Here is a 10,712-nt window from a genome sequence, read left to right on the forward strand (position 1 = left end):
AGCATTGAAGTGAATGGGACAAGATGGAGAATCTGGGGCGTTGTCTCCTTCTTCTTCTCCTTCTCCTTCCCTCACTCCATTGCTGCATTGACGTGGCACAAAGTAGTTAGTGAGGATTGGGTCAAAGTAAAGATGACCTTTTTAGTAATAGTGATAGACATTGGTAAGAAATAGTAAACAAGAAATACGTAGTAATTAGTAAGGATAAGGACAACCCAGCTCGGGGGGAGACGTGAGGAATCTATGCAGCTGCGAACATCTTGTCGGACTCCGAGAAAATTGTAAGATAAGAAACAATAAACGAAGTATGCAACCTTGAAAAATCTAAACCTGAGAACTCCGTCTCTTCCTTCGGCTTGGCTCGGAGCTGTGCAGGGGAGCAAAGGACCCTGAAACCACCTGAATGTCGGGGAAAGCCCCCGACAGACAAAAGCTTCCAGCTCACAACAGGACTGTGTGAAAGAAAGAATAGCTTTTTGCTGTGTAGCAGAGTTTTACCCAACACACACACCTCTTATGTGTATGTTCACAGTGTTGCCTCACTGCCAAAAATAGGTGGAAAATTTTCAAAAAAAGCTACAATGTTACTTGCCTCCTTCCTTTTTTAATTGCATTTGAAATTCTGGTTTTATTGAGCTTGGTCAACTAGGAGAATTTTATCAGTGATCTGAGAATGGATATCCTCCTTCTGAGAAGGCAAAACAGAATCAAAGTACAGGCAAAGTGACTTTGCCATGTTCACAACACAACTTGCATTCACTTGTGATTGCACGTTTTCACCGACACTCCAACAGCTAGGAGGATGGATGTCTCAGAAGAGATTCAGTGTTCCTCCCTCTCCAAGTAAGGACAGAAAAAGCTGCAAATTCACATCTCCAGCAGCCTAGCAGCAAAACCAGGGGCTTCACATTCCTAGGACTTACTTTTTTTCCTCTCTGTGCCTCCTTAAAAAAGAAAACAACAACCAACTACACAAAGCCAAACAAACAACCCCAACAACAAAACCCTACTCAAAACTCTGGCTAACTCTTTGATTCAGCCAAAAACCAACTACACTTGTTCTCTCCCTGGCCACATTATTTGTACCCCAGATAATATGCAGAATATTGCAGACTTGTCAGGGCTCATGCTCCCTGCCACTGAGTCCACAGGACAGGTGGAAGTAGAGCCAAGCAAGCACAGAGAAGAGCAGGGTGCAATGTTGCTCTGTGTTCAAGGCTGCCTGATAGAAGACAGCCGCCCCAGCTGCAGCCCAGCCCTGCAACTTCCTCCCTGCTGTGCAGACCCAACTGAGACACACGCAGGGGTCACTTCTAGGACAGAAACCCCAGTCTCAAGCTTGGTGCCTGGCAGCTGGATTATTGTGGGTGGCAGCAGGAATACACATTTTGGGGTCTGCAGCTGGTGTGTAGCAGCTGACATGCAGTGGCTAGCTAAAAGTAGCTCAGGGTGGAATTTCTTTCTTGGCCGCTTGGATTTGAATTCCAAGCACAAGCCACTCTCTCATCTATTTCTTTTTGGTTGCATTGTTTCTCTGTCCCAAACATCCCCAAAAGAATGTTTTCCCTTGTGGAGTAAGGAGCTGGCATTTTGGAAGAGAGCATCTCATTCCCACTCACTGGAAAGCAGAGTTTGGGGCATCTGAAAGTTTAGCCTGTCAGTCCACCCAGGGTGACTGGAGGCAAGACCTATACCACCCAGGCCAGACTTTCCAACACCTTACTGATCTGGAAGAAATTAATCTCAGCAGAAACAAGAAGGACAGATCAAATCCTGGGATGAGGTGTGGTAGGCAGGGAGAGGAAGGACTCTGAGCTTTGTCCCCCTGCCCAGACTGAGCATTTGCAGGGTTTATAGCAACTCCTTGCTACCAACCTGGCATAAACCCTGGAGCTTTTTCAAGTCCTGTTGGCATCTCCTGGGATAGGGACTCTCTCACCTGCAGAGCTCTTGCTCAGCTCAATACTGGAGTATCTCCTGGCATAGCTCTACCTCATGGTCTCCGTGACCACTTGTGCACCACTTGCCAGCCTGGACACCATTTCAGTGTTTCTGCCTCTCCTCAAGGGTGAGGAGAGAACTGGGCAGGGAAGAGCTTTCTATGGCCAGGTCACTACCCCACAGTACAGCTGCTGCCTGGAGTCAAGCCCCCGCCCTGCTGCATTTCCTTAGGAAAACCACATGGCTCGAGCCCACCTTCTGGGGGTTCCTTGGGCAGCAGGCCAAAAACCACTGCAGAGGTGCAAACCCCTGGCAAATGGGGGCCAGTGCTCTGTCCAGGCAGATGCATCACGGGAAGGACTTGCTCTGCAAGTGGGTACTTACGCGAGGGTCCCACACAGGGTGAGGTGTGCCCGTGCCAGGAGTGCCCTCACTTCATATATTCCCCTTCGCTCACATAGTCCATAAAAGACCCCGGCAACTCAGCAAAATCTTCCAAGACAAGACTGGTGGAGTCCTCACCCAGCAGGTCACTGTCGGGCCGGGACGCCCGGGGGCGCGGAGCCGGCGGTGGCGGCTGCGGCGGTGGCTCGGAGACGCTGGCCTGGCCGGAGCCGGGCAGCAGCTCCTCACAGTCCTCCGACTCCCCCTCGGAGGAGGCTGGCCCAAGGACGTGGTAGAGGCTGGGCAAGCGGATGTCGAAGCGAAGGCCAAACTTGGCGAAGAGCTTCTCGTTGAGGGAGTAGAGCTTCTCCGAGATGTCATAGCCCAGATGGGAGGAGAAGAGCCGGGCGATGTAGCGGTCCTTCCTCAGGAGGAGATACAGCTTCTTCCTCGGCCAGGTGATGTAGCTGCAGTCGGTCTCGGCTGTCAGCGTGACCTGTGGGGCAGGGAGCGAGTGGAGTAAGTCCCACTGTCCGAGCAGGGTTACCCACCTTGGAGCCACGTGCTTCACTCCAGGGACTGTCCTCAGCCCCTTTGAATCCTGTCTCCCTGGCTAGAGAGCCAGGTTGTCCTGGTTGAATGACTGGATAAATCCTTACCTGCTGCTGTTTCCTCTCCCTAAGGAGGCAAAGGCCCCATTTTCCTACGCAATTAGTAGCATGTCCTCATTTAACCCAGCCACACGGATAGCTACAATTCACCCCCTTGCTTTCAGATGATGCTCCCTATTGACATCTGAGGGATGCAGCTGAAATAACAGGGCAGCACAGACACCCCTGTCCCTCCACAGAAATGCTGCAGAGGGGGATATTTTTGCATGCCCAGGCAGTCCGAGCTGCCAGCGAGTAGCCCTGGGGGAGGCAGCTGACCCATTCTGCTGCTGGATTGCACAGCCCCACAGGCCCTGCTCCAAGAAGGCCCTGAGTGTTGCAAGAGCCACCTGAAAGGCTTGCCTGGTCATCCTGTGCCTGAGGGACATCCTGTCTTAGCAGTCCTGTCTTAGCTGGACTCTGGAGGGCTGAATAGCCTTGAAGGACATTGCAGCACAGTTCAGTGAGAGAGGAAATAAAAAGGTTTTATTGTGTTCATGTATACGTAGAAAACTCATGAGGGTTTATTGGATTGATTTTAGAGAACGTTTCATTTTCCTTCTGGTTTTGCCAGTGTAAAGAGAGACTTTTTCCCCCTAAGTGTAGGACAAGAACAACTTCAGTCAAAAACATTACATGTATGTAAGTGTATACTATAATAAGTAATAATAAAGAGAAGAAATGCAGGAATGGTCAAACTGCCCTGGGCCACAGAAGAACATCCGAGTGTAATGGAGACACTGGCATGGGAACAAGTGCCAGAGCCAAAATATCCCGGGGGCTCCCTTTCACTCTTTGCCCAGGGGTCTCCTTGGTCAGCCGCCATGGCAGAGGGCCACTGGGAAGCTGAACATGGCTTGGCTGCATGTGTGTGTCCTTGGGTTTGATATTTAATGCCATTGCCCTGCAAACAGCTGTCTGACGAAAGAAATATAGGAGATAAAACCTGAGAACTTTCCCAGGCCAGGCAAGCAAAAAGAAGGGTCACATGGAAATTAAAATGACCGGAATCTCATTTTCCTAATCAACTTCTGGCACAGTGATCAAAAGTGATGCCTTCTTGTGAGGGATTGAGATACAATAAGCAAACCTGCCACCAAACCAGGACAGCAAGGCAGACTTCACTCTTGAATCCTCCCTGACACAAGTGCTCCGGCATCAGCAGCCTGTAATTCAGCCTTCTGGGGGAAAGTGCTAGCCCTGAAACCAAACTCCTTCAGGCACTGGGACCTAACAGTCCTGTGGGAAGCAGACAGTCAAAGCAGAAAGCTCAAGGAAACCAGCTATTCTCACAGACTAAGTCACGCTTCTGCCATTATTTGGTGGGCTTGGAATTGAAAGTGTTCAATCCAAAGAGTCATGGGGCAAGAAAAATCTTCCATGCCCTCCTCCAGCAAAGACCCAGAGTCCAACATGTACTTTTTAAATCAAATTATTGTGTTGCTAGCAATAAGGTTGAGATAAGTTACAAAGATTTATTAACTGCTCAGGTGAGAGGGACTAGTGGGTTTAACAGCTGCCAAAAGCAGCACATCACCGTGGTTAAGCATGGCCACCAAGAGTAAGGTCTTTCCAGGTACATGGATGGGACAAGGGGCACCTGACGACTGCTGGTCTCACACAGCTGCTACTTCTTCATATTCCTCCATAAGAACTTGTGGGGTTTAGGCACTTCCAGCACATGACCTTCCCTACCTAGGGCTCTACTTCCCCATCCTGATGCCAGGCACAGCTGACCTCACTGACCAGCCACATCCTGCAGAGCAAGAGAGGTGCCAGAGCATGGTGCTGGCAGGGTTGGTGCAGCCTGGCTCCAGCCTGCGCCCAAGCTGTCTCATGCACCACAGATAAAGACCCTCAGGAGGTCTGGGAACACTCAGTTCCATGGCAATCAGCTCAGAAAATGCTGTGGATGTCTTTGCAGGTTGCATGCCTGCAGTCAGCCATTGCAGTCAGCCATTTCCCTGCCTGTAGCACTGGGCAACCATCACTCTCCCTGCTGGATTCTTGAGCAAATACAGCCCAGGAGACAGCAGCAGTCTGCTGCCAGATTGAAGGCTGTGCAAAACATGAGATACCATCAGCCCTAGCACAGCTGGTGGTGCCTTTTCTACTTCACTACCTCGGTCCGACATCCCTATTTCTGCTCACAATCTGTAGCCCTGTGCCACAGTCACATAGGCAGCCATCTCCTGCAACCATAATCACTGGTGATGGCACTGTTTTCAGGAGCAATCACCATGACCCTTTCACACCTGAGCCAAATTCAGACCCTAGGAAAGCAGATTTGGAGAGCTGCCTTGGTTTAACCAAGTCTGCTTCAGGCTACCCTCATGAGAAAGCATCATTCCCTCATGACCGTCCCACGCTCCCAAGGGATTAGCAAAACCCCTCCTCATATGCCCTAACTGACATAATCAGGATTGACAACCTGACAGGTATCAGGCCATCCTGGGATGTGCGTTAAAGACGGAGGGATGTAGGCTTAAGTAATCTTCTCCAGAAGGAAAGCCAAAGAAACACTGTGGGGTGTTGACAGCAAGGCCAAAATCCTTTCAGTTACTGCAAATGAGAATTAGTCTGGCCTCTCAGCAGGGGATCTTCTGCTCAAGAAAGAACCATATTCGGGTGTGAATCATCCTTTCTGCTTCTCCCCCCAAAACACATGACCATCGGAAACTTCTGTGAGGAACAGGATGTTTATGGATTTACATCACTGCTGCATGTTGCCACGCCTGCCATCCTGATGCCAGGACAATGCACCCTGCTAGCAGCGTGCAGGGCAAATGCATCGGTGCAGGTACTAGAGAACACACAAGGGAAGAGAGCTGGCAATCTGACACCTCAGTTCCCAGATAAACTGGAAGAAGCAGCATGCTCCACCAAGCTCCTTGCTATCAAGCAGGCAGTAAGAGCATGCCCTGAGGTCTTTCAGAATAAGGTGGAAAAAAAGGTTAAACAGTTGATCACACAATCCTGTGCTGGCTAAACCACCAGGAAGGGGAGGAAGGTATTCCTGGTCAGCTTTGAATGGCATAATGAGGCCTCTCTACCCCCTTCTCAGACATGCAGCAAAGCACCCAGGAGCAAAGTTGAGCTGGGGTTACCTGGAAAGTTCCTTCCTCAGAGGGTCGCAGCGACTCCCATTCTGGAGAGTCCAAGAACTGGTATGGAAAGACATAATGAAGGAATTGTCCATCCTGGCACACTCGGATCCTGCAGAGGACAGGTGAGACAGACAGGCTTAGACCACAAAACAGATGTCAAACAAACCTGATAGCTCAAACAGTGTGTCCCACCAGGGAGGAAAGAAATACTTGTCACACATGTCTCATACCCTCCTGGGACAGCTGCAGGTGCTTTAGTGATGAGGTTATCCCTCCTTTCCCTGCAGCAAACTATTTGCTGCCCCTTCCCCATACTCCATCTGTCTTCTGTTCCTTGCTACAAAGGCAGCCCTCACAGGTGCAGTGCTTGGTCCTAACCCAGGACTTCTCAGGCCACAGGACTGCTGCTGCTTTCTAGGTACTTCTAAGCCAGCCTGTGGCTCTTTGTACCTGTATCTTCCTCCTGTCTCCAGGACTGCACGAGGGCATTCCCAGTCTTAGTACTGGGAAGTCATTACACTCAGGATCCCCCAAAATCCCACAGCCCGTGGCTCCTCACAGATCACCCTGAGAGCTCATAGTTTGCTGCACATCACTGCTCACTTTCCCTTTGCCTTCTGAGTATCCCTTTCACCTACTTTTGCTACAATTGCCGGCCAGGGTCAAGGTCAAATGTGCACTCAGTCCTGGGGTGGGAATAGGGAAGGACCTGCACAGGCCTGAAGCAAGGACAATGCTAGGGCACTCTGCAGTTCTATTCATAGCTCTGTATCACCAGCCTTGGGGCCTCTTGCTTTCCTGTCACCACGTACCGCTGTTGTATGATGCACAAAGGCAATTCTTGCCTTCAGGAGTTACAAGAGTCTGCTCACCTTTGGCTTCTAATCAGTGGGCAGTGAGGCATGGAAGAGTCAGGGACTGTGAGGCACAATTCCTGATCCAGGCATCTTCTGCATTTCCAAGACCCGACTGGCTCAGTTTAAGAGAGAGCACCATAACAGCAATGCTCTGCTGGGTCAGCAAGGACCACGCAAGGCAATAGAGTGGGTACAAAGAAATGTAAATCCATTCCCATCTCCATGGAGCATCCTTTACCAGCCAAGATACACACCTTCCACTGCAAAAGAGAGCCCAACAACTACCCACCATCACCATCTTGCTGTCTGTTGCAGCACTCTCGTGCCCACAGAGTAGCATCACATTATCCAGTGCAGGTCAAGACAGCATGGACTCTTTCTTCCCCATCAACATTATTTGCAGATACAGTAAACTTCAGAGGCAGCTGCTCACCAGAGATGTTTGGTAAGGGGAAGAGCTACTGGAAACACACACACCAAACTTCCCTCCAGTGCTCTGCCATTCAACATCCTGGTGGACCCAGGGTGCTCTTAACACGTCTTAGGAAAGGGCCCAACACCAAAAAAAAAAGAAGGTCAGCCGTTCTTTGCACACTCCCTCACCAGAGAGGATTGGCCACCGCAGCAAAACAGGAACCCCAGGTGATGATTTGTATTCCCAAAGGAAAATCCTTTTGAGACACACCTCCTGCAACTCAGCACTGCTCCTATTTGGAGATGTTCTTCCTTTCCCATTCTTACATAACATTAGTGCCAAGTTCCTGGCACTTCCTGACTGGAAGCCAACAGTATTGCTATTTGTATGCATCTGGATTTTGCAAATAGTTAAGCGGATATGCTGCTAAAGGCACGCCACAGGATCTCAGGTGAACTAATGCCAGTACTTGATCAGCACAGTTCATTCAATCTAATCTCCAGTGCGACTGTCTACACGTCCCTGACGTCCTCCTTGGTGGTCCAGAAGAAGGAATATCACAAAAGCTTGACAGCACAGGGAAAGAAAGACACCTGATTAGGCAGGATCCACCACAGGAGAATACTCTCTCTTTTGATGAAATGATGCTCAAAGTGAAAAATGTCAAAGCCCTGAGGGCTGGGGTGTTGGGAACTGGAACTTCTCCCTGAACGCTGCTGGCCAGGGAGAGCAGGTGAACTGAGGCCTCAGCACACTTGGCACACAGCTCTTCACATCACAGAGGTGTGCCTGGTGCCCCCAGAAACCACAGGTCCAGACACACAGCTCTCCTGCCTTAAGAAACACATTCTTACAGCCAGTCTGCTCCCATCAGAAATAAGATCACTTCAAAATGACAGACAAAGGGGTAACGATTCATCAAAAGTATCACCGGTCAGGCTGAGCTGGCCAATTCATTGCCCATAGCTTGAGTCTGCAAATCCTTCCCTGAAACACTCTTAAGTTAGAAAAACAAAACAAACCTAACACCCCAAAAAGCAAATTCCCCCCTCCCCCAACAAACCGATGCATATCTCAGATCCTTTTCAGAGGAAGGAAACAATCCTCATCCCAGTTTCTAGACGGCACAATAAGGCACAGCGGTTTGCTGTCAGACTTTGTTCAGAAATGGGGGAGCGTTTACCTGCCAGACAGCAGCAAGGAGAGGCGGTCAATGGGCGTCTTGCCCTCCACCGCATAATTCTGGTCTCTGACTAGTGACTGGACCTGCTCTTCACAGCACTTCACGATTTCTTTGTAGACTTCCAGGGGCACCTGCAAGGGCAGGTACATGGTCTTGTAGAGGAGGTCAAACTCTTCCGGGATGGTGTTTCTGCGGAGCCGGTAAGCCAGGTGAGCCAGCTGAAGCAAGCAGGCGAGGACCAGCAGCATGTTCCAGATGAAGATGTCCAGCCCACAAGCGCTCAGCCAGCCCCACAGAGCGTAGCAGAAGTAGCCTGGGGCCAGGAGGCCAAAGATATAGAGGGACCCAAAGATGCCACTTCCCCCCATGTAACCCAGGAGGACAATGCAGCTGGCCAGCTGGTAGGCTGCTTCCTCCGTAATCTCCTTCCAGGCATCACACACAGGAGGCCGGAGAACAGCCTGGTCCCAAGAGGGGCCGTTTGCGCTCATCTTTCCCCACTCCCCACCCTCCCCAGCCGTCCTGCGCTCAAAATGAACTGTCATACACAAAGGGTGCTGCAGAGGTTGGAAACCAGAGCTGCTGGGTAGCTGTTCCTCCTCCTCTTCCTCTTGAGCACTGTCTGGTCTCACAGCAGTGCTTCAGAGCAACATGCTAAAAAAGTGCTGCCGAACGTTTTTGCACCCGAAAAATTCCAAAAGCGTTCGCTTCTCCTCTTTGCGGCTCACAAAGCGTCGGCTGGCCCCCTTCTTAGCCACAACAGTGAGAAAAGAAGCTGGCAAACGTGAGGCCAAAAGAGCTCAGTCAAAAAAAGAGTCGAGGCCATTAGCTGGAAAACTCAGAGACAGGACGGAGATTTCCTTGCACTGCCTGTCCCGCGTGCGCTGCGGCAAATGGAATAGCGACCGTGAGAGAGCAGCAGAGGGAGCTGGTGTTGAGTGTGGAATGTGTATCTCTTGGCAGTGGAACGGAGAGAGACCCCAAATGGATAACCATGTTTGGAATTGAAATCCAAGGAGCAAAAGCAGCGAGGAGAACAGAGAGCAAGCATGCACCCGCTACTTAACATAACTCAGGCGGCCAGATAAGCCCAGCGCAGTGCTAGGAAGGGAAAGGAGAAGGGAAAACAAGCTGGCTTATCGCAGCCAGCTCGTCACACATCCACCACCCTGTGCTCCTGCGAGAGAGTGACTTTCACCCAGCAGAAAAAAGGAAAAAGGTCACCCCCTCTTCCCACTGCGGCTCGTAACTGTGGCAGGGACATAGCAAAAGGAGAGAGGCTGCCTCTCGGTTAATACTTTCCAGGTCCATTACAGCCTCCCCTTACTCCAGGGAGCTCCCTCTCGTGGGGTGTTTTAGATCAAGGGGCACAAGGAAAAGCTTTGCACGGCCAGAGAACTGTGAATGTAAGGGATAAAACTAGAGCAAACAAGCCTCTGGCATGCAGTTTCATCTATCATGAAGATGAGGCTATCCTGCCAAAAGCTTTGTGAGTGTGTAACGCTTGGAAGCACATTTTGTGGGGAAATCCTAGTTGAGGAATTACAGGCTCTGTTGGGAAGCCCCCTTGAGAAACATCATCTCACATTCTGATTTCTTTTAATAGCTGTTTAGAACCTGCCCCAGCCCTTCAATTAGCCCAAAGAAGACAGCCAACACTTCCCACTCAGGTAACCCAGGACACAGGCACAAGAGGGAACCTCTGAGGTCAGTCCTCAAAACAGCTACACAAAACACACATAAATGCAATTCTGTGGTCAGCTACACAAAACACACATAAATGCAATTCCTCCCCTGCTTCAAGAAACACATTATCAGTCACACAGGCAGGATCTGCCCCACTGCCAGGATGCAGTTACATTTCAGGCACTGACGCAACCCACGTGGTCTCCCAACACAGTGTGAAGTCAGCCTGCATGGGTCAGTGGGGTAGAGATAGGGTTTCAAGGCTGGTCGTGTTTCAGGCTGAGCTTGCAGCTGCCCTGCCTAACATACCATTCCCATTGGCACCATTCAGTTAAAGACACACTAATAGTCTCTCCAAACTAATAGTGCTCCAGAATAACAGTCTCCCAGGCAAGGCTGCAGCAATGCTTTATGGCAACCTTAAAGGATTCATCGCGGTCTTGGCCAGTACAATCTTATTTCTGCAATGATGAGGCCACGGGCAGCACA

At 50.4% G+C, this 10,712-nt stretch overlaps 1 protein-coding gene across 1 annotated transcript; it reads right to left on the bottom strand.

Annotated features, from left to right (window-relative positions):
- Nucleotides 1-2,332: 2,332 nt before the first annotated feature.
- Nucleotides 2,333-9,411, bottom strand: POPDC2 (popeye domain containing 2). The gene is made up of 3 exons (XM_040057237.2): nt 8,538-9,411; nt 6,083-6,191; nt 2,333-2,821 (listed from the first exon to the last, which is right to left on the bottom strand). Exons 1-3 carry the CDS (start codon nt 9,080-9,082, stop codon nt 2,372-2,374), a joined length of 1,104 nt encoding a protein of 367 aa, XP_039913171.1. The 5' UTR covers nt 9,083-9,411; the 3' UTR covers nt 2,333-2,371.
- Between the last annotated feature and the right edge of the window lie 1,301 nt (nt 9,412-10,712).

The sequence above is a fragment of the Hirundo rustica genome, chromosome 2 (assembly GCF_015227805.2).
Source record: "Hirundo rustica isolate bHirRus1 chromosome 2, bHirRus1.pri.v3, whole genome shotgun sequence".
In the NCBI taxonomy this organism is placed as follows: Eukaryota; Metazoa; Chordata; class Aves; order Passeriformes; family Hirundinidae; genus Hirundo; species Hirundo rustica.

Excerpts from the sequence above, each read along its gene's own strand:
- POPDC2 (XM_040057237.2), bottom strand. The coding sequence starts at position 9,082 with ATGACAGTTCATTTTGAGCGCAGGACGGCTGGGGAGGGTGGGGAGTGG. Across the intron at positions 6,192-8,537 it reads TCCTTGCTGCTGTCTGGCAG|GATCCGAGTGTGCCAGGATG; the intron begins GTAAACGCTCCC and ends TGTCCTCTGCAG. Across the intron at positions 2,822-6,082 it reads CTGAGGAAGGAACTTTCCAG|GTCACGCTGACAGCCGAGAC; the intron begins GTAACCCCAGCT and ends CCTGCCCCACAG.